Source organism: Pseudorasbora parva, chromosome 11 (assembly GCF_024679245.1).
Source record: "Pseudorasbora parva isolate DD20220531a chromosome 11, ASM2467924v1, whole genome shotgun sequence".
NCBI lineage: Eukaryota > Metazoa > Chordata > Actinopteri > Cypriniformes > Gobionidae > Pseudorasbora > Pseudorasbora parva.
Window position 1 is genome coordinate 40,567,985 of NC_090182.1, and position 23,889 is coordinate 40,591,873.

General features: G+C 38.1%; 1 protein-coding gene across 2 annotated transcripts in view; it reads left to right on the forward strand.

Annotated features, from left to right (window-relative positions):
• gabrb2a (gamma-aminobutyric acid type A receptor subunit beta2a) overlaps positions 1-23,889 on the forward strand; it is a 93,600-nt gene that overhangs the window by 50,899 nt on the left and 18,812 nt on the right. For both annotated transcript variants that reach the window (XM_067457956.1, XM_067457954.1), the window contains exon 5: positions 13,395-13,477. In XM_067457956.1, the coding sequence (XP_067314057.1) occupies positions 13,395-13,477 (83 nt within the window). The remainder of the gene's footprint in view (positions 1-13,394; positions 13,478-23,889) is intronic.

The window sequence follows — 23,889 nt, forward strand, 5'->3', positions numbered from 1 at the left end:
AAATATGCTTACATATTTTAATCAAATTTGAATAAAGGTTGTCGATTCTCAAAAATGTTCATTGTATTAACTCAAATTTTAATCAAATTTTATTGAACTCAGAATTTTAAGGCAACTAATTAAAAACTTATTTTTTAAATATTTTTTTTACAGTGTAGCGACAATATTGGCAGATCAATATTATTGTTTATAGAATTAAATAAGACCTAATTCATTAATTGTTTTTGTATATTTAGTTGAATAACTTAGATCATAAATTTAGTGTTATAGTTTTAGTGTCCCCAATATAAAATGTAATGTAAGAAGTCAGAGTGTTTGGGGGCAATTATAACACCTGACAAATACATCCTATTAACCCAATTTCACATAAGATCACACATCCAGCTTATAATGTTTTAGCTGTAATGTGTGTTTAAAGGAATATGCTGAAGTGGGACCTACATTAAAATAGTATGACATAAATGAAATAAACTTTAATAAAATATATTCATCTGCTAGAAAGTCAAGAACAGTCCTCAACTAGATGAAATAAATATACTGTGTATATAGTAAGCATATTGTGTTTATATACCACTACCAACCGTGGGTTTGGTAAGATTTATTTAGGTGCACTAAGGATGCATTTTTGATTAGCAATGAAGTAAAACAGTAATATTGTGAAATATGTATACAGCTCTGGAAAAAATTAAGAGACCACTTCACATTGAGAAATAAATGTTAAGTGGTCTCTTAATTTTTTCCAGAGCTGTATATTCAAATGTCATTTATTCCTGTGATCAAAGCTGAATTTTCAGCATCATTACTCCAGTGTTCAGCGTCACATGATCCTTCAGAAATCATTCTAACATGATGATTTGTTGCTCAAAAAACATTTCTTATCAATGTTGAGATCAGCTGAGATGCTTAATAATTTTGTGGAAACCATGACATATTTCTTTAGGATTCTTCTATGAATAGAAAGTTCGAAAGAACATCATTTATTTGAAATATACATCTCTTGAAATATTATAAATGTCTGTAATGTTCATATAAATGCATACTTGCTGAATAAATGTATACATTTCTTAAAAATACAAAAGAATACAAAGTGCACAACTTTTGAATGGTAGCGTATAATCAGTTGTTCTTAGACGTGTGCTGAATAAATGTCTTCATTCTAGTTTATTTATGATAAATTAAATTTAGTTTGTTATAAATTGCCCTGGTACAACCGCCAATGGTCTTCCCTAACACAGAGAAAAAGAGATGTGCTGTAGTGAAAGAAATACGGACGATGGATAGAGAAGAAGATAAAAGGGGGGTTCAGAGATGAGAGATATTGTGAAAGGGTTACCAGTGTTAAGAAAGAGAGAAGAATAGAGACAAAGAGCGAGAGAGTAAGTTATCATGATGAGTCTGATCAATTTGAGAGGCATTAAGGCTCCCTGTGTCCCTCCACTTCTAACTCTTCTCTCAGCTTTCCAACAACATGCTTCCAGAGACTCCAAACCTCATCTGCTAGAGGCACCAATAACTCTAATCTATCCATCTTTTAGACATCGGAAATGCACAGAGACTTTTGCTGATGATGTAGCGACCTATAAATAGCCTGTTATTTTTACCTCTGCCATCTTGGCCTAATTTCCTGATTTCCCAGAGCTCCCAGTACTTCCACAGCGCTTCCTGTGGAATTGTGGCTGCGGAATGGTGCACTAGGAATCTCCAGAGTGTTGATGTTTTTAGCATGCTGATTTATGACCGTAGAGTTGTGAACAAAGAAATAGATGAGGCTTGTTCTAGCTATATGCTGACAAACCATAACTCTGTTAAAAAAATAATAATAATATATTATTATTTTTATTATATATATATATATATATATATATATATATATATATATATATATATATATATATATATATATATATACACACACACATATATATATATATACACACACACATATATATATATATATATATATATATATATATACACACACACACATATATATATATATACACACACACATAACTATTTATATATATATATATATATATATATATACATATATATATATACATATATATATATATATATATACATATTAGCAAATGGCGGATAAAGTCATTTTGATTTTTTTTTTTTGCGCACAAAAAATATTCTTGTCGCTTGGTAAAATTATTGTACAGCCACTGTAGTGAGATGGACTTTGTAACGAAGTCTTTAGTGCCTTTATGGGTCGTGTGAGTGGGTCAGTGGGAAAGTACTGAATGCCAATGGAGGCCTTTCTGAAGCCTTTCTCAGCCATCAGCTTTCATCAAAAATATCTTCATTTGTGTTCTGAAGATGAACGAAGGTGTTACAGGTGTCCAACGACATGAGGGTGAGTAATTAATGAAATAATTTTCATTTTTGGGTGAACCCTTTAAGTTCATTTTTTGTCTCATTAATGTATGTCTAATGAGTCTGAGACACCCCATAAGGACAGAAAAACACAGAATTGTTGAAATTTTTGCAGATTAATTAAAAAAGAAACACTGAAATATCTCATGGTCCTAAGTATTCAGACCCTTTGCTGTGCCACTCATAAGCTGCATCCGAAAACCTAGGCAGCTGACTCGTTGCCTCGCTGCATTATCAAACAATGTCTTGTACGGCAGCGTTTGTGCACAAAGGCACTTTACAAAACTGATTTTGGACAGACTTCTTAAGCAGTGTAACAGTTTAATGATCTACAGCAAAATAGAGCGAGCTTTGGTGAGAACTAAACACATATTTTATTACTACATTAGTCATTTCTCGCTAGAAATGACATCAGAAGTGGAAAATATTGGTTATAAACATAAATTTACACACAAACTGACCCGCAAACGCAACTTTCGGACGCCATCTTATTTTCCCAGCTCAACTGTCACTGAATGGAAAGCACAGCATTGTGGGATATCAAAGGCAGCGAAGGATACATGTATGCTGCCTTCAAAACTCGATCAGATGAAGGTCTCTCAGGAGACAGGAAGTGAAGCAAACATGAGATTCGGACATTGCTTGATGCCTTCCTGCCTTGAAATGTGCCCTCCGAAGGCAGCATTTTCCAGGTTTCGGAGGCAGCCACATATTTAACTCAGGTGCTGTCCATTTCTTCTGATCATCCTTAAGATGGTTCTGCACCTTCATTTGAGTCCAGCTGTGTTTGATTAAACTGATTGGACTTGATTAGGAAAGCCACACACCTGTCTATATAAGACCTTACAGCTCACAGTCATGTCAGAGCAAACGAGAATCATGAGGTCAAAGGAACTGCCTGAAGAGCTCAGAGACAGAATTGTGGCAAGGCACAGATCTAAGGTTACAAAAAAAAATCTGCTGCACTTAAGGTTTCTAAGAGCACAGTGGCCTCCATAATCTCTAAACGGAAGACATTTGGGACGACCAGAACCCTTCCTAGAACCCATTTCAGATAAATGCTGTTCTTTTGAACTTTCTATTCATAAAAGAATCCTACATTGATAATAATCATACATTTTTCTTGAGCAGTAATTCATCATATTAGAATGATTTCTGAAGGATCATGTGGCACTGAAGGCTGGAGTAATGATGCTCAAAATTCAGCTTTGCATCACAGGAATAAATGACATTTTAAAATATAGAAAAATAGAAAACAGTTATTTTATATTTAATAATACAGCTCTGGAAAAAATTTATTTGTGTGAAGTGGTCTCTTAATATATATCACATACCTGAATCAATCATGGCATGTTGGATGAAATTAAAATATAAACCAGAAATATGTAAATCATTAAAATATTCATAAAAACATAAAACATTTTCGTCAATCAAACTTCATCAGCCTTAAAAAATATGCAAAGTATTAATTAGTTAATTAGTTACATTTATATAGCACTTTTCAAGGCATTCAAAGCGCTTTACATATAGAAGGAGGGAATCTCCTCAACCACCACAATGTGCAGCATCACCTGGATGATGCGACGGCAGCCATACTGCGCCAGAACGCTCACCACACACTGGCTGATTGGTGGAGAGGAGACAGAGTGATTAAGCCAATCAGGAGAGGGGGATAATTAGGAGACCATGATGGACAGAGGCCAATGGGCAAATTTGGCCAGGATGCCGGGGTTACACGCCTACTCTTTATCAAAGGACATCCTGGGATTTTTAACGACCACAGAGAGTCGGGACCTCGGTTTAAGGTCTCATCTGAAGGATGGTGCTCTTTGTCAGTATAGTGTCCCCATCGCAATATTTTTTTCCCCAGGATGGTAGGGGAAGGTAACGCCTTTTTCGTCTATGATTGGCTGGAAGGGCTCTCCTCCGATTGGTTATATATCTCACGTTCAACAGAAGTAAACAAAGTCAATCCAACACACTAAGAAAGCGCTATATGTCCGTGTCTTCAGATTTATATTTCAAGTTCACAATTTCACAGAAGAGACACCACAGTATGATTCAAATATTATTCATTGTGAACCTAACATTGCATAAACTTGCTAGTAATAGACAATTTTAGTGCATGTTAAACACACTAGTAATTGTGTGTGTGTGTATGTATGTGTGTGTGTGTGTGTGTGTGGGGGGGCATGTTTAATTGTACAACAAATGTGTATAATGACATGGGTATGACAGGTATTACAAGGAGAGGGTGAAATATGAGGACATTACCCATGTCCCCACTTTTCAAAATGCTTATAAATCACACAGGATGAGTTTTATTTTTAAGAAAGTAGAAATGCAGAATGTTTCCTGTGATGGGTAGGTTTAGGGGTAGGGGCAGTGTAAGGTTACAGTTTTTACAGTATTAAAATCAATACGCCCTAGGAATGTCCCCATATGTCAAAAAAACAAACAAACTTGTTTGTGTGTAGGCTATGTTGGATTGACTTAGTTTACTTCTGTTGTAAAGACGATCAAAACAGACAAAACAGACTAGCTTCTAGCCTACAATGAATGTGGGATGTATAACCAATTGGAGGAGAGCCCTTATAGCCAATCATAGACGAAAAAGGCGGTACCTTCCCCTACCATCCTGGGGAAAAAAAATAAAATCACATCCCCATCACTATTCTGGGGCGTTAGGACGCACACAGACCACAGGGTGAGCACCCCCTGCTGGCCTCACTAACTCCTCTACCAGCAGCTACCTAGTTTTCCCAGTTGGTCTCCCATCCAGGTACCGACCAGGCTCAGCCCTGCTTAGCTTCGGGAAACCAGTCTTGGGCTACAGGGTGATATAGCTGCTGGATGTTTGAGAACAGATCATTTCAAGTTAAATCAAATGTTACTACAGGGAGTGCAGAATTATTAGGCAAGTTGTATTTTTGAGGATTCGTTTTATTATTGAACAACAACCATGTTCTCAATGAACACAAAAAACTCATTAATATCAAAGCTGAATATTTTTGGAAGTTTTAGTTTTAGTTTTAGCTATTTTAGGGGGATATCTGTGTGTGCAGGTGACTATTACTGTGCATAATTATTAGGTAACTTAACAAAAAACAAATTTATACCCATTTCAATTATTTATTTTTACCAGTGAAACCAATATAACGTCTCAACATTCACAAATATACATTTCTGACATTCAAAAACCAAACAAAAACAAATCAGTGACCAATATAGCCACCTTTCTTTGCAAGGACACTCAAAAGCCTGCCATCCATGGATTCTGTCAGTGTTTTGATCTGTTCACCATCAACATTGCGTGCAGCAGCAACCACAGCCTCCCAGACACTGTTCAGAGAGGTGTACTGTTTTCCCTCCTTGTAAATCGCACATTTGATGATGGACCACAGGTTCTCAATGGGGTTCAGATCAGGTGAACAAGGAGGCCATATCATTAGATTTTCTTCTTTTATACCCTTTCTTGCCAGCCACGCTGTGGAGTACTTGGACGCGTGTGATGGAGCATTGTCCTGCATGAAAATCATGTTTTTCTTGAAGGATGCAGACTTCTTCCTGTACCACTGCTTGAAGAAGGTGTCTTCCAGAAACTGGCAGTAGGACTGGGAGTTGAGCTTGACTCCAGCCTCAACCCGAAAAGGCCCCACAAGCTCATCTTTGATGATACCAGCCCAAACCAGTACTCCACCTCCACCTTGCTGGCGTCTGAGTCGGACTGGAGCTCTCTGCCCTTTACCAATCCAGCCACGGGCCCATCCATCTGGCCCATCAAGACTCACTCTCATTTCATCAGTCCATAAAACCTCAGAAAAATCAGTCTTGAGATATTTCTTGGCCCAGTCTTGACGTTTCAGCTTGTGTGTCTTGTTCAGTGGTGGTTGACTTTCTGCCTTTCTTACCTTGGCCATGTCTCTGAGTATTGCACACCTTGTGCTTTTGGGCACTCCAGTGATGTTGCAGCTCTGAAATATGGCACAACTGGTGGCAAGTGGCATCTTGGCAGCTGCACGCTTGACTTTTCTCAGTTCACGGGCAGTTATTTTGCGCCTTGGTTTTTCCACACGCTTCTTGCGACCCTGTTGACTGTTTTGAATGAAACGCTTGATTGTTCGATGATCACGCTTCAGAAGCTTGGCTATTTTAAGACTGCTGCATCCCTCTGCAATATATCTCCCTATTTTTGACTTTTCTGAGCCTGTCAAGTCCTTCTTTTGACCCATTTTGCCAAAGGAAAGGAAGTTGCCTAATAATTATGCACACCTGATATAGGGTGTTGATGTCATTAGACCACACCCCTTCTCATTACAGAGATGCACATCACCTAATATGCTTAATTGGTAGTAGGCTTTCCAGCCTATACAGCTTGGAGTAAGACAACATGCATAACGAGGATGATGTGGTCAAAATACTCATTTGCCTAATAATTCTGCACTCCCTGTAGTAATAATAACCACACCTTTAATTACAAAAGAAAATACAATTATACACCGTACATGTTTTGTAAGTCTGCAGAATGTTGATTGACAGAAATGTTATTCATTTTAATGTTCTTAAATTAATTACTTAATTCGGTAACTTTCAAACTCTAAAATTTCACAAAGTCTAGAAGTTTAAATGTATTTCTATGATCTGTTTTGTTTGTAATGAAGGTCCTGAGATGTAAGGGATAATGTATATCCAGGCTGTTACTTATGTTATAATCCATACAAAACCAATCGTCCTGGCAACAATACAAGTGGTAATTTTCAATTTAGTCGCTAAGTTGACGCAAGATGGCGGCAGTCACGAGTCACGACACAGCGTTGCAGTTGATGACAGTAATTATCAGAAAATATCAAACCAAAGAAAATTGAATGCATGCTGATTGCGATACGTTAAAATATGCTCTTTAAGTAATAAATTAGATGAATCTCTCTCTCTCTCTCTCTCTCTCTCTCTCTCTCTCTCTCTCTCTCTCTCTCTCTCTCAGGAGAGAGAAAAGCTGCATATACTACAAACGATTGATAAAACATAGTGCTAGGTCATGAATAGCATTGTTTTATTGCATTAGAATGTTTCATGTGGTGCACTTATAATGCATGATTTTTCAATCAAAAATTTTGAAATAAAATGCAATTTACTATGCTGATTTTATCCCTGTTTTAAACGCTCTGTTTGATGAGGCATGTCTGCTGTGATTGGCTGCTGTGAGACTTCAGTGTAAATGCCTACTGCTGTGATTGGCTGCTGTGAGACTTCAGTGTAAACGCCCACTGCTGTGATTGGCTGCTGTGAGACTTCAGTGTAAACGCCCACTGCTGTGATTGGCTGCTGTGAGACTTCAGTGTAAAAACGCCCACTGCTGTGATTGGCTGCTGTGAAACTTCAGTGTAAACGCCCACTGCTGTGATTGGCTGATGTGAGACTTCAGTGTAAACGCCCACTGCTGTGATTGGCTGATGTGAGATTTCTGTGTAAACGCCCACTGCTGTGATTGGCTGATGTGAGACTTCAGTGTAAACGCCCACTGCTGTGATTGGCTGATGTGAGACTTCAGTGTAAACGCCCACTTCTGTGATTGGCTGATGTGAGACTTCAGTGTAAACGCCCACTGCTGTGATTGGCTGATGTGAGACTTCAGTGTAAATGCCCACTGCTGTGATTGGCTGATGTGAGACTTCAGTGTAAATGCCTACTGCTGTGATTGGCTGATGTGAGACTTCAGTGTAAATGCCCACTGCTGTGATTGGCTGATGTGAGACTTCAGTGTAAATGCCCACTGCTGTGATTGGCTGATGTGAGACTTCAGTGTAAATGCCTACTGCTGTGATTGGCTGATGTGAGACTTCAGTGTAAATGCCCACTGCTGTGATTGGCTGATGTGAGACTTCAGTGTAAACACCCACTGCTGTGATTGGCTGATGTAAGACTTCAGTGTAAACACCCACTGCTGTGATTGGCTGCTGTGAGACTTCAGTGTAAACGCCCACTGCTGTGATTGGCTGACATCTTTGCATATGAAATTACATGTGGAACTCCCGAAAACACACACATTTTTACTTTTACAGCCAGACCTGGTTCCAGAATCAAATTACTGAAGGTGGTCTAGTAAAGTGCAGATAGGCTAAGCGACGGCTCCACCATAGCAGTCTACAGTGAGAAATGTATGATTATTTATTTACAAGTCATTTACCAAAAATATTTTGCTAGAAACTGTCTATTAACCTATTAATCTCTCTTTACACTGCTTTAATGCATTACTAGTATTTTAACATCTTATAATCATCTTCCTGAGAACCAGAAAAAAAGGTTTTGTGAATTTCTCTCCGGTCATTATTGTTTGGAGCATTTTTTTGAGCAAATGTCTGTTATATGCTATATTATCTGCTCTGTAGAGGGCACAATAACCCCTTTATTGAGAAAATTAAAATACATGAATAGGCAAATAATGGGCTTTTTTCATTCACAAATCAATTTTTATGCTTTGTTTTTTTTAATCCAAACTTTGTATAAAGATGATTTTCAGTGTTATGAAAAATACAAATTACTTTGATTTTACTTTATGCAGTATGTGTGTAAACATGGCCATAAATGCCATTCCCATTCTAGGCAATGCATATGCATCTAATTTGCATATTAATGTGTTTTGAGACAATATGTAATTGAAAAAGACGTGTAATAATACTTTCATAAGAATGTCTTGTACTTCATAAGAATACCCAGATTTAAAACTGTGCATGTTGTCAGAGAAATTGGCTAAACTATAACGTCCTCTGCAGAGGCAAAGCCTCTATTCTGGGTCTCGTGCAGAGTGGCATTTTATTCAATGAATGACAGTAGTCTTGAAAGTGAGCCAAAATCGCTACAATCACTAAAATGTTGTGCTTTGTCAGTTCATCGCGATCTCAAAAAGTCCCGTATAAAATGTTGTTGTCAACAATAAATCTCTTATTTCCGTCATGTCTTGACTTTGTTAATGAGAGGTTTCGCGAGCCTGCATTAACTCAGCAGCACTGAATAAAAACTCTGGCATTTTGACCGGTGAGATACTCTCGCTTTTGAGAGATCAACAACTATCTGTGATTGGCTACATTACTCATCACATTACAAAAACATACCGCAAATATGTATTTGACGCTCTCCAGAGCTCGGACACTAATTTGCAAATCTGCCAAATCTGTTTCGCCAATATTATTACAGTATCAACTGAGGGGCTTTTGCTTGGGTTTGAGGGTACTCTCTTGCACCCCCGTATAGCTGGGCCTGATTACAGCTCTCAAGGTTAATTAACTGCAAAACATTTTGATTATAGCATTATATTTAGATCTTTGGCATTATATTTAGATGGTGAAATGTTGCAGGGATGAGCATTGTAGCCGATCACAGACATGTTGAGCTCATGAATGCAGTGATCTCGTCATCAACTCGATTTCTGCACACTAATGCCTGGCTTACACTACAGGAGTTTTAGGCCGATTTATGCCTGATTTTCCCCTCCCGAGACTCTGAGAATTTTTTTTTTCCAGGACTCAATCGGTTCCGATGTTCGGCGCAGATTATCTGGTAATGTGAGGCGTTCACAGATCAAATCTTGCTCCTCCCGATCTGCTCTCAAGCAAATCGGGCTCGCCCCGATCATATCAAACATGTTTGATATTTATCGGGATAAGCAAGATTGTAATAAAGTCAGTACTGTCACAATAGCCAATAGGAAACAAGTCTACGATGAGACGGACATTTCGAAATGGCGACCGCGAGTTGAGTTGCCGTAGTTTGCTGTAACGTCTGTGTGTGAGAGAGAGAGAGAGAGAGAGAGAGAGAGAGAGAGAGAGAGAGAGAGAGAGAGAGAGAGAGAGAGAGAGAGGGAGATTCATCTAATTTATTACTTAAAGAGCATATTTTAACGTATCGCAATCAGCATGCATTCAATTTTCTTTGGTTTGATATTTTCTGATAATTACTGTCATCAACTGCAACGCTGTGTCGTGACTGCCGCCATCTTGCGTCAGAGAGAGTATCAGCATTTCTTGCTTTTCATTTGACAGCACAACACTGTAACAGGTGAAGATCGCTTTTAAACCAGGCTGCGGTAAACATTCTAGCACACTAGTGTGACCTAGCATTTGTGCAGGGTTCGCCTCAAATACTCAGAAATAAGAAAACAATACATGACAGTCCTCTGAACGTTCCTTCACTTTATTCTCAGTCACACACGTAATAACTAGCCTGAAAAACCCGCTACACTCCAGTACAATAAGTGTGCATGCTCCACCTTTATACGGCAAGCCCCGAGGGGAAAAATACATTGCAAACACACACACAATGAGCGCCAGAACGACAGGATCAAATAAGGTCAATAAAATTACCTCCATTTCTTGCTGAAGAACTGAAAATCCATGTTGAGCCTGTCTCTCCAACCATTTTCTAATCCACACTGGTTTATTCTTACGCTTTTGGTTTTTTTCCCACAACAAATGATCATTATTGATACAGCAAGTTTTCATGTTACAGTAGGCTTATCCATTTTGTTTTCCCGCTTACGATCTGCTGCGTAGATCACGTGACGCACTTCCTCTGGCACGATAATCTTAATAATATTTTGTAGTGTGTGATGCTCCTCGATTTTCAAATCTTGTAGTGTGATCATGTTTAAGATTTGAGTTAAGAAAATCTGCAAAGATTCTCCTGAAGTGTGTACTGCAACCAGGTTTTACAATCTGATAGGATTTTAAAACTCCTGTAGTGTGAGCCAGGCATAATGGATGCTTTCATCATAACTAACAGTGCAAACACAATGTAAATAAGAGATTCGTTGATTATAACGTGAGTTTTGCTGAAAGTTCAGAACTCAGTCACTGATACACTCACACTGTTTGATTGACAGCTCCAGTGATAGTAAAGGGAGCGTTCTTTGATCACTTTCTATTACTTGATCACAGTATCAAGAACAGATTTAAAAAAAAATCTTATTAAGAGAAACAATGTGAAGTTGACCGTTTAATCACTGGTTTGATTTACTGACACAAAGACAAAGAACATCTGACTGTACATGAATCATTACATAACCACTGGTCACAAATCAGGCATTAGAATGAACACGTTTATTTACATGTTGTGGCATTACTGTCGAGTCCATATCGTAAAAGCCTGTTTGCAAAGCCTGCGGCAAAATTGCGACCCATTGCAAAGAATCCACAGTGAAATGTAACGACTACACTGTAAAAAAAATTGTGTTGGTTTTTGTTGGTTTAACTTAAAAAAGTAAGTAACCTGGTTGCCTTAAAATTTTGAGTTTATTGAAATTAAAAACTTGAGTTGATACAATGAAGGAAACTTGTTTAATAAATAGAAACTCAAAATATTTTTGTATCTGAACCACATAAAAAAAATGGATAAATCATGAAAATAGCACAATTTGGCATGTTTCACTGCGTCATCAGAAATAAAACACACACAATTACCCAATATGCTTACAAAATCTTTTAATAATATTTTAATAAAGGTTGTCGAATCTCAAAAAATGTTCATTGTATTAACTCAAAATTTTAATTTCAATGAACTCAAAATTTTAAGGCAACCAGGTAACTTTTTTTCTAAATAATTTTTTACAGTGTACAAATAATGCTCAACTGAGACATTCGCATTGTTGAAAATAAGTAAGCACATTCCTAGCATGAGGATCATTTGGAAGGTAATGTCCAGTGATCCTGTATCGCTCTTCTCTCCTTTTCATCTCACTAACACACCAGTGGGCGGGGCCAAAGTTGCAATGATGAAAAGTAGTGTAAATGCTGTTTGTCATTTTTTTATGATTTTTGTCATGAGTTTTCTTCTTGTTTTCAGTAAAAGCTGTTTTTGGACTAACAAGGAAGTTTTTTTAGTTCTGAACCTTAAAGGATATTCTTATATGAGGACCTCTTATATGTCAAAAGCTCAACATAAATGTAATTCTTTAACAGGATGGCAAACCAAAGGAGCCATGCTGCTACACTACAGTATAAAAGCTAGCTATGTGAGTTAATGTGACTAACCTGTGTGGATGCGGTGTATAATACAAATTTGATGTTGTCATCTTCTTGTCTTTAGTTGTTTTCCCACATTTTTTGCATCTAGCTTTTTTTACATAATAAACTCAAATGTGAGCGTACGGGTGGCTCACGTCATGTTTCTCTTATGACATTTTGGAGTTAACGCGCAATACACGGACATATATAATCAAAATCTATGACAAGGGTCCGAATCTCAATTCTATGACAAGGGTCTGAATTCAAGTCTGAAGTCTATTAAAATGCGACTTGAGTGCGAGTGACTAACTTGAGTGCCCATCTCTGCTTCGTGAAGTATGTCTTGGAGGAGGGTAAGATTGAATGTCCTCCACAACTGACTGCAAACTGGCCTTCAAATCTGCCTCTGTTTAGTTAGCAACACCCAAATTCCTATGGAAAAACAAAGTTGCAGTTCTGTCAGTTGGAGAATTCATGTAAAAGGCTTTTGAATTGAATTGTGAGCTAAATTATTAAAGATAAGCAGTTCTCCAGATTAGGCTTACCAACCCACCTGAAGTTCAGGGACATCTATTCAATTTTAGTTTCAGACTTCTTTTTAATTTCCTGTGATAATGCTGCTGCAGTTGGGTCAGCCTCAAAAGACGGACTGTTTTCCTTCAGGTAATGAGGACTTTGTCCACATGAGATTGTCATTCTGAAGTGACCATCAAAACCTCTCATTATACCTTTTATTTTATAGAATGTATTGATTTGATAATTTTGATATTTGATAACAATAGAATAGCAAAGCATTGTTTTTCAGCAGATCTTGTGAACCACCAGTTGAGAACCACAGTTGTAGATTATTTCTCCATGTTACACTGAGCTTTAGATGTGAGACTGGTCTGATTATATAGATGTGGGGAGAGATTGAGGGAACGGGAGGAGGGGTGCTCCAGCCCTGCCTTTTCTCTGTTGTCCTTGAGAAGTGTCAGTAATCCCCACAGTCCCTTGTCTCTGCTTTGCATTCAGGATCACCACCACCGCTGCCTGTATGATGGACCTGAGGCGATACCCGCTGGATGAGCAGAACTGCACGCTGGAGATCGAGAGCTGTGAGTGTTGCACCTTTCGTCCTTCTTGACCCAGCTCAGATTCTCTCACTACACCAGAGCCATGCATCTGTTTTTCATCATCGCCCTGACTAGAAGTCAACTGAGTGTTTTGTTTTTTTTGTTAACCAAAATAAAAATAAAAAAATACAGTGAGGAAAATAAGTATTTGAACACCCTGCTATTTTTCACGTCCTCCCACTTGGAAATCATGGAGGGGTCTGAAATTGTCATCGTAGGTGCATGTCCACTGTGAAAGAAAATAATCTAAATAAAAAAATCCAGATATCACAATATAGGATTTTTTAGCTATTTATTTTGTATGATACAGCTGACCTCAAACAGGTGCATCTAATTTAGGATAATAAATGGAGTGGAGGTGGACATTTGAAAGGCAGACTAACAGGTCTTTGAGGGTCAGAATTCTAGCTGATAGTCAGGTGTTCAAATACTTATTTGCAGCTGTATCATACAAATAAATAGTTAAAAAAATAATATATTGTGATTTCTGGATTTTCTTGTTTTAGATTATGTCTCTCACAGTGGACATGCACCTACGAGGACAATTTTTAGACCCCTCCATGATTTCCAAGTGGGAGGACGTGAAAAATAGCAGAGTTTAGTTATTTTCACTGTATAATGTATAAATTATATTATAATAAAATAGTTTTCGTTTTTTTAATTAATAATTTGTACTTATGCCACGACTAGAAGTCAGTTGATATTGTTTTTATGATATGATGTTGATCTTGTGATATTTTTATAATAAAAAAAATCACATAATAATAAATATACAAAACAATGAAATATTTATTTATAATGTACTGTTTGATATATATATATATATATATATATATATATATATATATATATATAATTAAGGTGTTTTTTTAATAATTAGTATTTATGCATATATATATATAGTGCCATTATTATTATTATTATTATTATTATTATTATTATTATTATTATTATTATTAATCACAAATGCAATTTCATATCTTCATGTGTGTGTGTGTATTAATTATACATTTCATTATAAATTATATTATTATTTTTTATTAAAGTGTTATATTAATAATTAGTATTTATGCATAAATATAATGTCATTATTATTATTATTATTGTTATTATTATTATTATTATTATTATTATTATTATTATTATTATTATTATATTTTTTTAATTAAAATAATCTCAATTGTAATTCCATATACACTCACCTAAAGGATTATTAGGAACACCCATAGACTGTAAAAAAATAGGGACGTAGTGTCCGTGATGTCACCTATAGGATTCTGATAAGCCGCTCTGAAGCTTAAAGTAGGGGCGAGCTGAGCGTTGCCATCTTGCGAGTGAGTCATCGCGTGTCACACCCGGATAACTGACAATGGGCAAAAAGGCGAGATGTGGGCGGAGCTTAGGTGACGCAATGACTATAGACGGCGGATAAATGGCTATCCACCTTTAACCACACCCTTAATTATGCAGAAATTTAAGGCTTTATATAATGTAAACTAATGAGTTTTAAAATAATTCACTCCCCTCACAGTTGTCATGAAGGTCAAAATTAGCCATATAGGCCAAAACCACAATTTGTACCAGGCTGTAAACATGTTTTTTTCTGCTGTAAAGTTGAGAATTTTAACATCTCATTTTAACAATGAGATTCTGCTCCCTTCTGGAGCCTGTTGAGGAATTGAAGTTTACATGACTTCCATATTGGCTTCAAGTGAGATCGCGGGAGGTTGCCGCTTGGGAACACCATACTAATACTGTGTTTGACCTCTTTCGCCTTCAGAACTGCCTTAATTCTACATGGCATTGATTCAACAAGGTGCTGAAAGCATTCTTTAGAAATGTTGGCCCATATTGATAGGACAGCATCTTGCAGTTGATGGAGATTTGTGGGATGCACATCCAGGGCACGAAGCTCCCGTTCCACCACATCCCAAAGATGCTCTATTGGGTTGAGATCTGGTGACTGTTGGGGCCATTTTAGTACAGTGAACTCATTTTCATGTTCAAGAAACCAATTTGAAATGATTCAAGCTTTGTGACATGGTGCATTATCCTGCTGGAAGTAGCCATCAGAGGATGGGTACATGGTGGTCATAAAGGGATGGACATGATCAGAATCAATGCTCAGGTAGGCCGTGACATTTAAACAATGCCCAATTGGCACTAAGGGGCCTAAAGTGTGCCAAGAAAACACCCCCCCACACCATTACACCACCACCAGCAGCCTGCACAGTGGTAACAAGGCCCGATGATGGATCCATGTTCTCATTCTGTGCAAATTCTAGCCTCTTTTTCCTATTTGTAGTGGAGATGAGTGGTATCCGGTGGGGTCTTCTGCTGTTGTAGCCCATCCGCCTCAAGGTTGTGCATGTTGTGGCTTCACAAATGCGTTGCTGTATACCTCGGTTGTAACGAGTGGTTATTTCAGTCAAAGTTACTCTTCTATCAGCTTGAATCAGTCGGCCCATTCTCCTCTGAACTCTAATGAGAAATTGAAATGGTGTTCCTAATAATCCTTTAGGTGAGTGTATGTAACACTAACTAGGTAACATTAAGCTTAAAATGCTATGCATTTGAGAGTGAAAGGCTATTAGCTAAACAGCTGAATAATTTATGTAGGCAATGCATGGAGCCGTTCTACCTGTGAACACTGTTGTTTCTTGTTGAACGCACAATGTTTTAATAGTGTTCTGTAGAAGTGCTGCCATTGATCTGTAAACTCCATATTACAGAACAGATTCAGTAGAAAAGTATGTTAAAATCGGTTAACTCTTAGCCAGACCCATGTGATGTCAGAACCTTTAAACACAGAAGATGTGGTTGTTCAGCTTTGCCATGACAGCAATGGTAAATTATGCATTTACAGCCATAACAAAAGCTAATCATCTCCCTCTTTATCAAGATGAATGGGCTTTCTATTTTGTCATTATTGCCTGTAATTGTGTGTAACGCAATTTTTCTTGTAATAAAAAGTGAGAGACATAGGAGAAGAATGAGAGGTCTTCTCAGTGTTTTATCTGCGTCCCTGGAGTCATGGATTACAGCGCTGTGATGTGATGCTCAGGCACAGGCTGCCTCCGTTTGATCATTAAGTTGCCAGAAGCGTTAAGCAGCACAAAAACAGTGAGGGTCAGGCCTGGCTTCCTTCAGCTACTAATACATTGCGCAGTATTATGTTTCTCCCTCTTTCTCTTGCACATTCCCTCCATTTCTGCCTCTTTTCCCTCTTCTTTAACTCATCTCTTCTGTTCAAGGAGTTGCAAAATGTCATATTTAAGAATTGGCTCACTTTCAATTTGAATTGAATTGAACATGGCCTGAAGCATGTTGAATTGAAGTAAGAGTGGAATACAGTCAAAGCTATATGCATTTATATAATATGTAATATACGCAATGTGTGTGTGTGTGTGTGTGTGTGTGTGTGTGTGTGTGTGTGTGGGTCTATGTATGTGGATATATATAATATCTAGTTCAGTCATGAACTAGAAGGTGCAGGCTGATCGGACCTAGACATGCAGTCTGCAAGAAATCACATCATTACCACGTCCACAAGTTAATCGGCCTCTGCTGATCCCGCCTAGTCTGGTTCAGTGTTTGCTGAAAGCTGGTTCTGCAGCGCTATCAGAGTTCCTCTGAAACCCTCCACCTCCCCAGCTCCACCTGACTACATCTCCTACAGGATTTATGTATGTCTTGTTTATACATAAGCAGCAGCATATCTTACATGCTCACTGCAGTGCATATGTGTAGCTTCCATCCATCCATCCATCCATCCATCCATCCATCCATCCATCCATCCATCCATCCATCCATCCATCCATCCATCCATCCATCCATCCATCCATATTTCATTGTATGTTAGGTTCAGGGTTTCGGTACAGTTCTGTATTTGCAATGTTCAGGGAAAAAAGGACTATACTGTCTAATAAAAATAAAGATAAGAACAAATAATTTTAATACAAGCAGCAGCACACATTAATACAGTCGAGCAAAGATACTAATAAAATAAACAGTGCTTTTCAGGTTTTTCAGGTAGGTCTAACACATTAGTTACAGAGATGTAATAAAGTAATCAAATGTAAAATAAAATTGCATATTTGATTGTATATATTAACGATTAATCCTGTTTAAACTCAGAAAAGCTATTCAATCAATAGCAGTGATTGATGTCCTTATCTTTTATTTGACATTAAACAGAGGAAAGGCTACTGCCCCTTTAAAGGGATAGTTCACTTTGAAATTAAATTTTGATATGTTTTAGCTTACTTCATGGGCATCCGAGATGTAGGAGTATTTGTTTCCCCAGTAGTTTCAATTTTGATAATTTTAGGTCAAATCGACCCGTGCCCGCGATAAATCACACACGCTAAAACATTCAAATTAAAATGCTTTATTTTTTATCCTGCACCTCTCTCAACATCAACAGCGTCATGAATGGGCTTTTTTTGAAACACTCAAAAGTGCCTTTAAAGACTCGTTGTCAACAATTTCATATAGGCTACTCCACTCACCAACTTTACTTTTACTTCATCCATTACTACTCCTGCAAAGCTCGCTCCTTCTGGGTTACGAGAGGCATCAACAAAAGTTTCAATGTCGCAGTGGTGGTGACGTGATGGGTCAAATTGCATATCGTTGTTGCGTGTATGTGTAATGGTAATTTGGACATAGAAATTGTAATAGCCTACAATATGTTCGAGGGGGGAAGAAGGAGGCGGGAATCGGCGAACATTTAAAAGACTTTAACCAAACAAAACGAAAGTAATGTGGGCAGCCCCTCATGGACATCTGCCACGCGCACACACATAATAAAACAGGTGACGCTCATTCACAATCACGCCCCGGTCTCTAAAAAACTAAAATGGGGCATCACTAGATTTTACTATAGAGCACGAATGAATCTCTCTCTCTCTCTCTCTCTCTCTCTCTCTCTCTCTCTCTCTCTCTCTCTCTCTCTCTCTCTCTCTCTCTCTCTCTCTCTCTCTCTCTCTCTCTCTCTCTCTCTCTCTCTCTCTCTCTCTCTCTCTCGTTCACTTTGCCACAGAAATATTGCACATATTTTTCATCCGCCCATCCGCGCTACTACCCGCCCGCACAGAGTTAACTATCCGCCCGCATCCCCGCCCGTGAATTTTATAAATGTCACAATCCACCCGTTTTAGCCACTTTTATGCGGGTACCCGACCTGTTGCAGGACTCACATAATGCAGGTCTATGGTGACCACCTCAAAGAGCATACACAGAGAAGTCCAAATTAAACAATCCCCCATTGTAAGTACACACTGATGGCCTAAGGCACGGATCGAGCGGTTTGTGTGAGAAAACGAACAGTATTTATATTGTTTTTACCTCTTGTACACCTCTACGTCCGACTGATCCGAGGGCGCGCGTGCGTTTCCTGTTGTGACATTCGCGCGTTCTTGCTTTAGTCTGCGCAAGCGCGGAAAGCACCGGAAGTGGATCTCTCGCGCGTGTACGTCTCATTGTTTACACAGAAATTTGGGAAGTGTTACCTTTCACTGTGAAGGTACACATAGTTTACACATTGGTTTGACTAGATATCTCTCTCATATAAAACCATTCTTACCAAATATATGGTGACCATATAAAAAAGTAGTAGTTATAGTAATGCAAGTAACGCCCCCCCGAAAAATGGTTTTACTAACTTACATCAAAACTACATTTTATTGCTCATTCATGTAATGCCAGCTTTACAAATGGAAATAACACATACAAAGACGTTGTTCACATACCTCCGTTGGATGTGAAAACACCATAGGCACAGCTGATGATGTCAGTACTATGCGATCCACTCCTTGCTTTGTAAAGTCATCAGGGGAAAAATGATCACTGCAGATTCTTGATATCTAGCCGAAAAGCAATCAACCATAACTCCAAGAGAGCACGCTCATAAATTGGGAATTTGTGAAAACTCACCACTCCCGGATGAGTTCGCGCAAGCATACGTAATTGTTTTCTTTTACGTCGGTTTAAACATCCAGGATAAGCACAAATTAGTACCATTTCTAATAGCCGTTTCACCTATAATCTCTGTTTTGTGTAAACAATGAGGGACGTACACGCGCGAACGATCTACTTCCGGCGCTTTCCGTGTTTGCGCTGACTGAAGCCAGAAACACGCAGTCACAACAGGAAACACACTGCGCGCCCTCGGATCAGTCGGACGTAGTGGTGTACAAGAGGTAAAAACGATATAAATACTGTTCGTTTTCTCACACACACTGCTCGTTTCGTGTCTTAGGCCATCAGTGTGTACTTATGATGGGGGATTGTTTAATTTGGACTTCTCTGTGTATGCTCTTTGAGGTGGTGACCATAGACCTGCATTATGTGAGGCATAGACATGAACGGTTTGACCTAAAATGATCAAATTTGAAACTACTGGGGAAACAAATACTCCTACATCTCGGATGCCCATGCGGTAAGCTAAAACATATCAAAATTTAATTTCAAAGGGAACTATCCCTTTAAGACCTAATGCACGTATATGTGTCGTCTTTCTCGACTGTATAAAGTTCACTTAAGGCATATTCAGACTATCCTTGCTTGGATACTAATCAAGATGGACATGTGACATACGTTTTGTGCGAGTTTGCCCGTTCAAGCACAAGACTTGAAAGAGAACTCAATATTTCCGTGCTTCGGATCAGTGCACAGACAAATCTTCTCATTCGCATCTTTTGGCTTTTGGATGTTTAAAAGGGCAAGGCTTAAATTAGTTTAGTTTAAACACAGACCCCACCTGCGCTCACACCCGGGGGATGATGGCGAAAATGACTTGTTGTGTTTGAACATACAGCACACTCGCATGCATTGAACAAAGTTTACAAAGAGAGACCATTTTGATGTTTTGATTTTATTTATTTTTTATCGCTGTTGTAATGTATCATTGAGGAGCCAGCACGTGTATCCATTGACATGAACATACATTAGTAGAACTCTGTTTTATACATTGTTATTTTCAACAAACCATATTATAGATGCATTGTCAGATTTGAGATGAACCGCAGTGCAAGTGTGTGCCAAACCATGGGTGGAGAATGATATGGTTTGTTTTTTTACCGAAAACCGTTACACCCCTAATATATATATATATATATATATATATATATATATATATATATATATATATATATATATATATAATATATAAATATAAATGCTGTCAAAATTATTCTGTAAACGCATGTTTAATTTCTTTAGTTTAATGCGTTAAAAATATTTTATACAATTAAAGCTGCACTATGTAATTGTTACGTCCGCTAGAGGGAGCCTATTCAAAGCAAAGTTTGATGACGCCAAGTTTGAGTGTAGAATCTTGGAACATGTGGTCTTCACCTCACAGCCGGTGGAAAAGAGTCGGGATAGGACTCTGGGAGAAATCATGTTCATGGATGCGGTTATTAACGTTACTGTAGTATGAAGCAGAGCAGGGCCGAGTGTTGTGGAGCTGAGCAAGGCCGCTGGAGCGATTGTTACGCAACACACGTTCTCGCGAGCAGCGGGACTTTTATTATGACGGGACACAGTTGCCTGCACTATATCCGCTTTCCCGGTCATGAGTATGAGGTAACGCAGCTCTGTTTATCATATTAAATACATTTAAGTGTGTTTCAAATGATGTTATGACGTTACTCTGTGTGTTTGCTCAGCGGCTGCTGTGACACTTGCTGCTCATTGCTAAGAGTAAATCGTTTAACCGAGGGTAACGCAGATGAGAAGCAATTGACAGGTGACTCCTTCAGATGTCCCATTTTCTTGGTTAAATAGTTGGAAACATTTGGGATATTGCAAGAACTCAACTGAACAAAATATATAACACTAGTCTGGAGGTTTTTGGATATTTTACTGCAAAAATACTACATAGTGCACCTTTAATGCAGTATCTGTTTTTCTGTCATTCTTTGGCTAGTGTTAAAATATATGATCATGCTCTTATTCATGCTAATGCTTTTAAACGATTTAAGTGCAACAAGACAAAAGAGAACGCACTGTCTGTGAATGTCTGTGACACACAAACGACGCATAGAAAGACCAGTATCATGTTCTCTTTCTTGCTTTAACAAACAATAACACACAGAATTATGCTAAAATGCCCAATAAGATTAGCCTAGAAATCTAGACGCACCCTAGCGGCAGCAAATCTAATCTGATGCAAGTGTCGTCAGCAACTCTCAATAAACTTCTGAGCTGTAAATGCCAAACTCTGGTCAGGCCAATCAAATCGTGTATAGAGTCGGTGGGCGGGGCTAAACATAATGACACCAGAGCTGAGCTTGGGTCCTACAAGTAACACTAAACACAGAAACTAGCGAACTGCGGTCTTTCGAATCTGCTTTGGAGCGACTCTGGAAGACTTGGAGTTAAGCTTTTCTCTGAGAAAAGAACAAAGAACGGCACTGAAGTCATTCTTAAAAAGGGAAGATGTGTTCTGAGTTTTGCCGACCGGATACAGCGAAAGTTTAATCTTCACATGTTAACTAGCTTCAACAAGCTCTGTTTCACCTTCGTTGCTCCGGTTGGTTGTAGCGCTATCCAATCGCGTGCAGAGGGAGTTTAAAAGACAACCGTTTATCCCGCCCCTCGGATTGAGCCCTGTCTATGGTGAGTTTCCAGACCAAACATCTTGATGTGGGTCTGGCTTGTCAGGCTACATTATGATCCTCATAAGATTAGTCTTAAACAAGTTAAGTAACATCTTAAATGAACTTAAAGAGTTGTGAGAAAACGAGACGCACATGACAGCAAACAGTGTTTGGCAGCGGCAGATCTTAAAGTGACAGCAGCCGAATAAACCAGTTACTGTGATGTCTGTCAGAACAAAGGTAACTGTAACTTCAATAAGGATTAATCTATATTTAATTTATAATATATGCAGTTAACTCTGTAAAGTGTTCGATAAATTTATTCAGTTTCTGTATATTTATTATATATAAGAGGCCACTGGTAAATAAGTTATTTATTATAATGGGTTGATTGTTTTAAGTTCACAAATAAAAGGTATTATTTTTTTAAAGCATAATAAAAGTTGAAATTGATAGCTTTAAATTATACTGTAATGTTTAATGTCTATCATTAAAATAAAATAAGAAAAATCAATGTCATAGCTGTATCCGTGATATGGGCCTTCATTCATATAAAGCTGCCATTACAACAAATATTTAATATTTCTACATTAATTTGGTGAGAAACTGAAATTATTACAATATAAAAATATTTAAAATATTTTAGGGTTTGAAGAGTATTCAGAATTTTTAATACTTAATTTTTTCGTTATATTGCAGCCATTTGTCTCATTGATGTACACACAGCAGCCCATATTGACAGATAAACACAGAATTGTCGACATTTTTGCAGATTTATCAGAAAAGAAAATCTGAAATATCATATGGTGCTAAGTATTCAGACCCTTTGCTCAGTATTTAGTAGAAGCACCCTTTTGATCTAATACAGCCATGAGTCTTTTTGGGAAAGATGCAACAAGTTTTTCACTCCTGGATTTAGGTATGCTCTGCCATTCCTCCTGCAGATCCTCTCCAGTTCTCTGCCATAAAGCCCAGACTGGTGGAGCGCTGCAGTGACGGTTGACTTTCTACAACTTTCTCCCATCTTGCAGCTGCCTCTCTGGAGCTCAGCCACAGTGATCTTTACCTCTCTCACCAAAGCTCTTCTCCCCCGATAGCTCAGTTTGCCTGGATGGCCAGCTCTAGGAAGGGTTCTGGTTGTCCCAAACCATTTAGAGATTATGGAGGCCCCTGTGCTCCTAGGAACCTTAAGTGCAGCAGACATTGGCTAGTAACCTCGGCCAGATCTGTGCCTTGCTAAAATTCTGTCTCTGAGCTCTTCAGGCAGTTCCTTTGACCTCATGATTCTCGTTTGCTCTGACATGACTGTGAGCTGTAAGGTCTTATATAGACAGGTGTGTGGCTTTCCTAATCAAGTCCAATCAGTTTAATCAAACACAGCTGGACTCAAATGAAGGTGTAGAACCATCTCAAGGATGATCAGAAGAAATGGACAGCACCTGAGTTTAATATATGAGTGTCACAGCAAAGGGTCTGAATACTTAGGACCATGTGATATTGCAGAATTTTTTTTTTAATATATCGGCAAAAATTCCAACAATTTAGTTTTTCCATCAATATGGGATGCTGTGTGTACATTAATGAAAAATAAATGAACTTAAATGATTTTAGCAAATAGCTGCAATATAACAGAGTGAAAAATGTAAGGAGGTCTGAATACTTTCCGTACCCACTGTGTTTATATTATATATATACTACTGCATCCTATTTTGCATGAACTTGGTATTCTCGATTCAGTTTTGCATGGTGCACTCTACTCGTCTTTCATTTTCTCTCCCTAATCCGCAT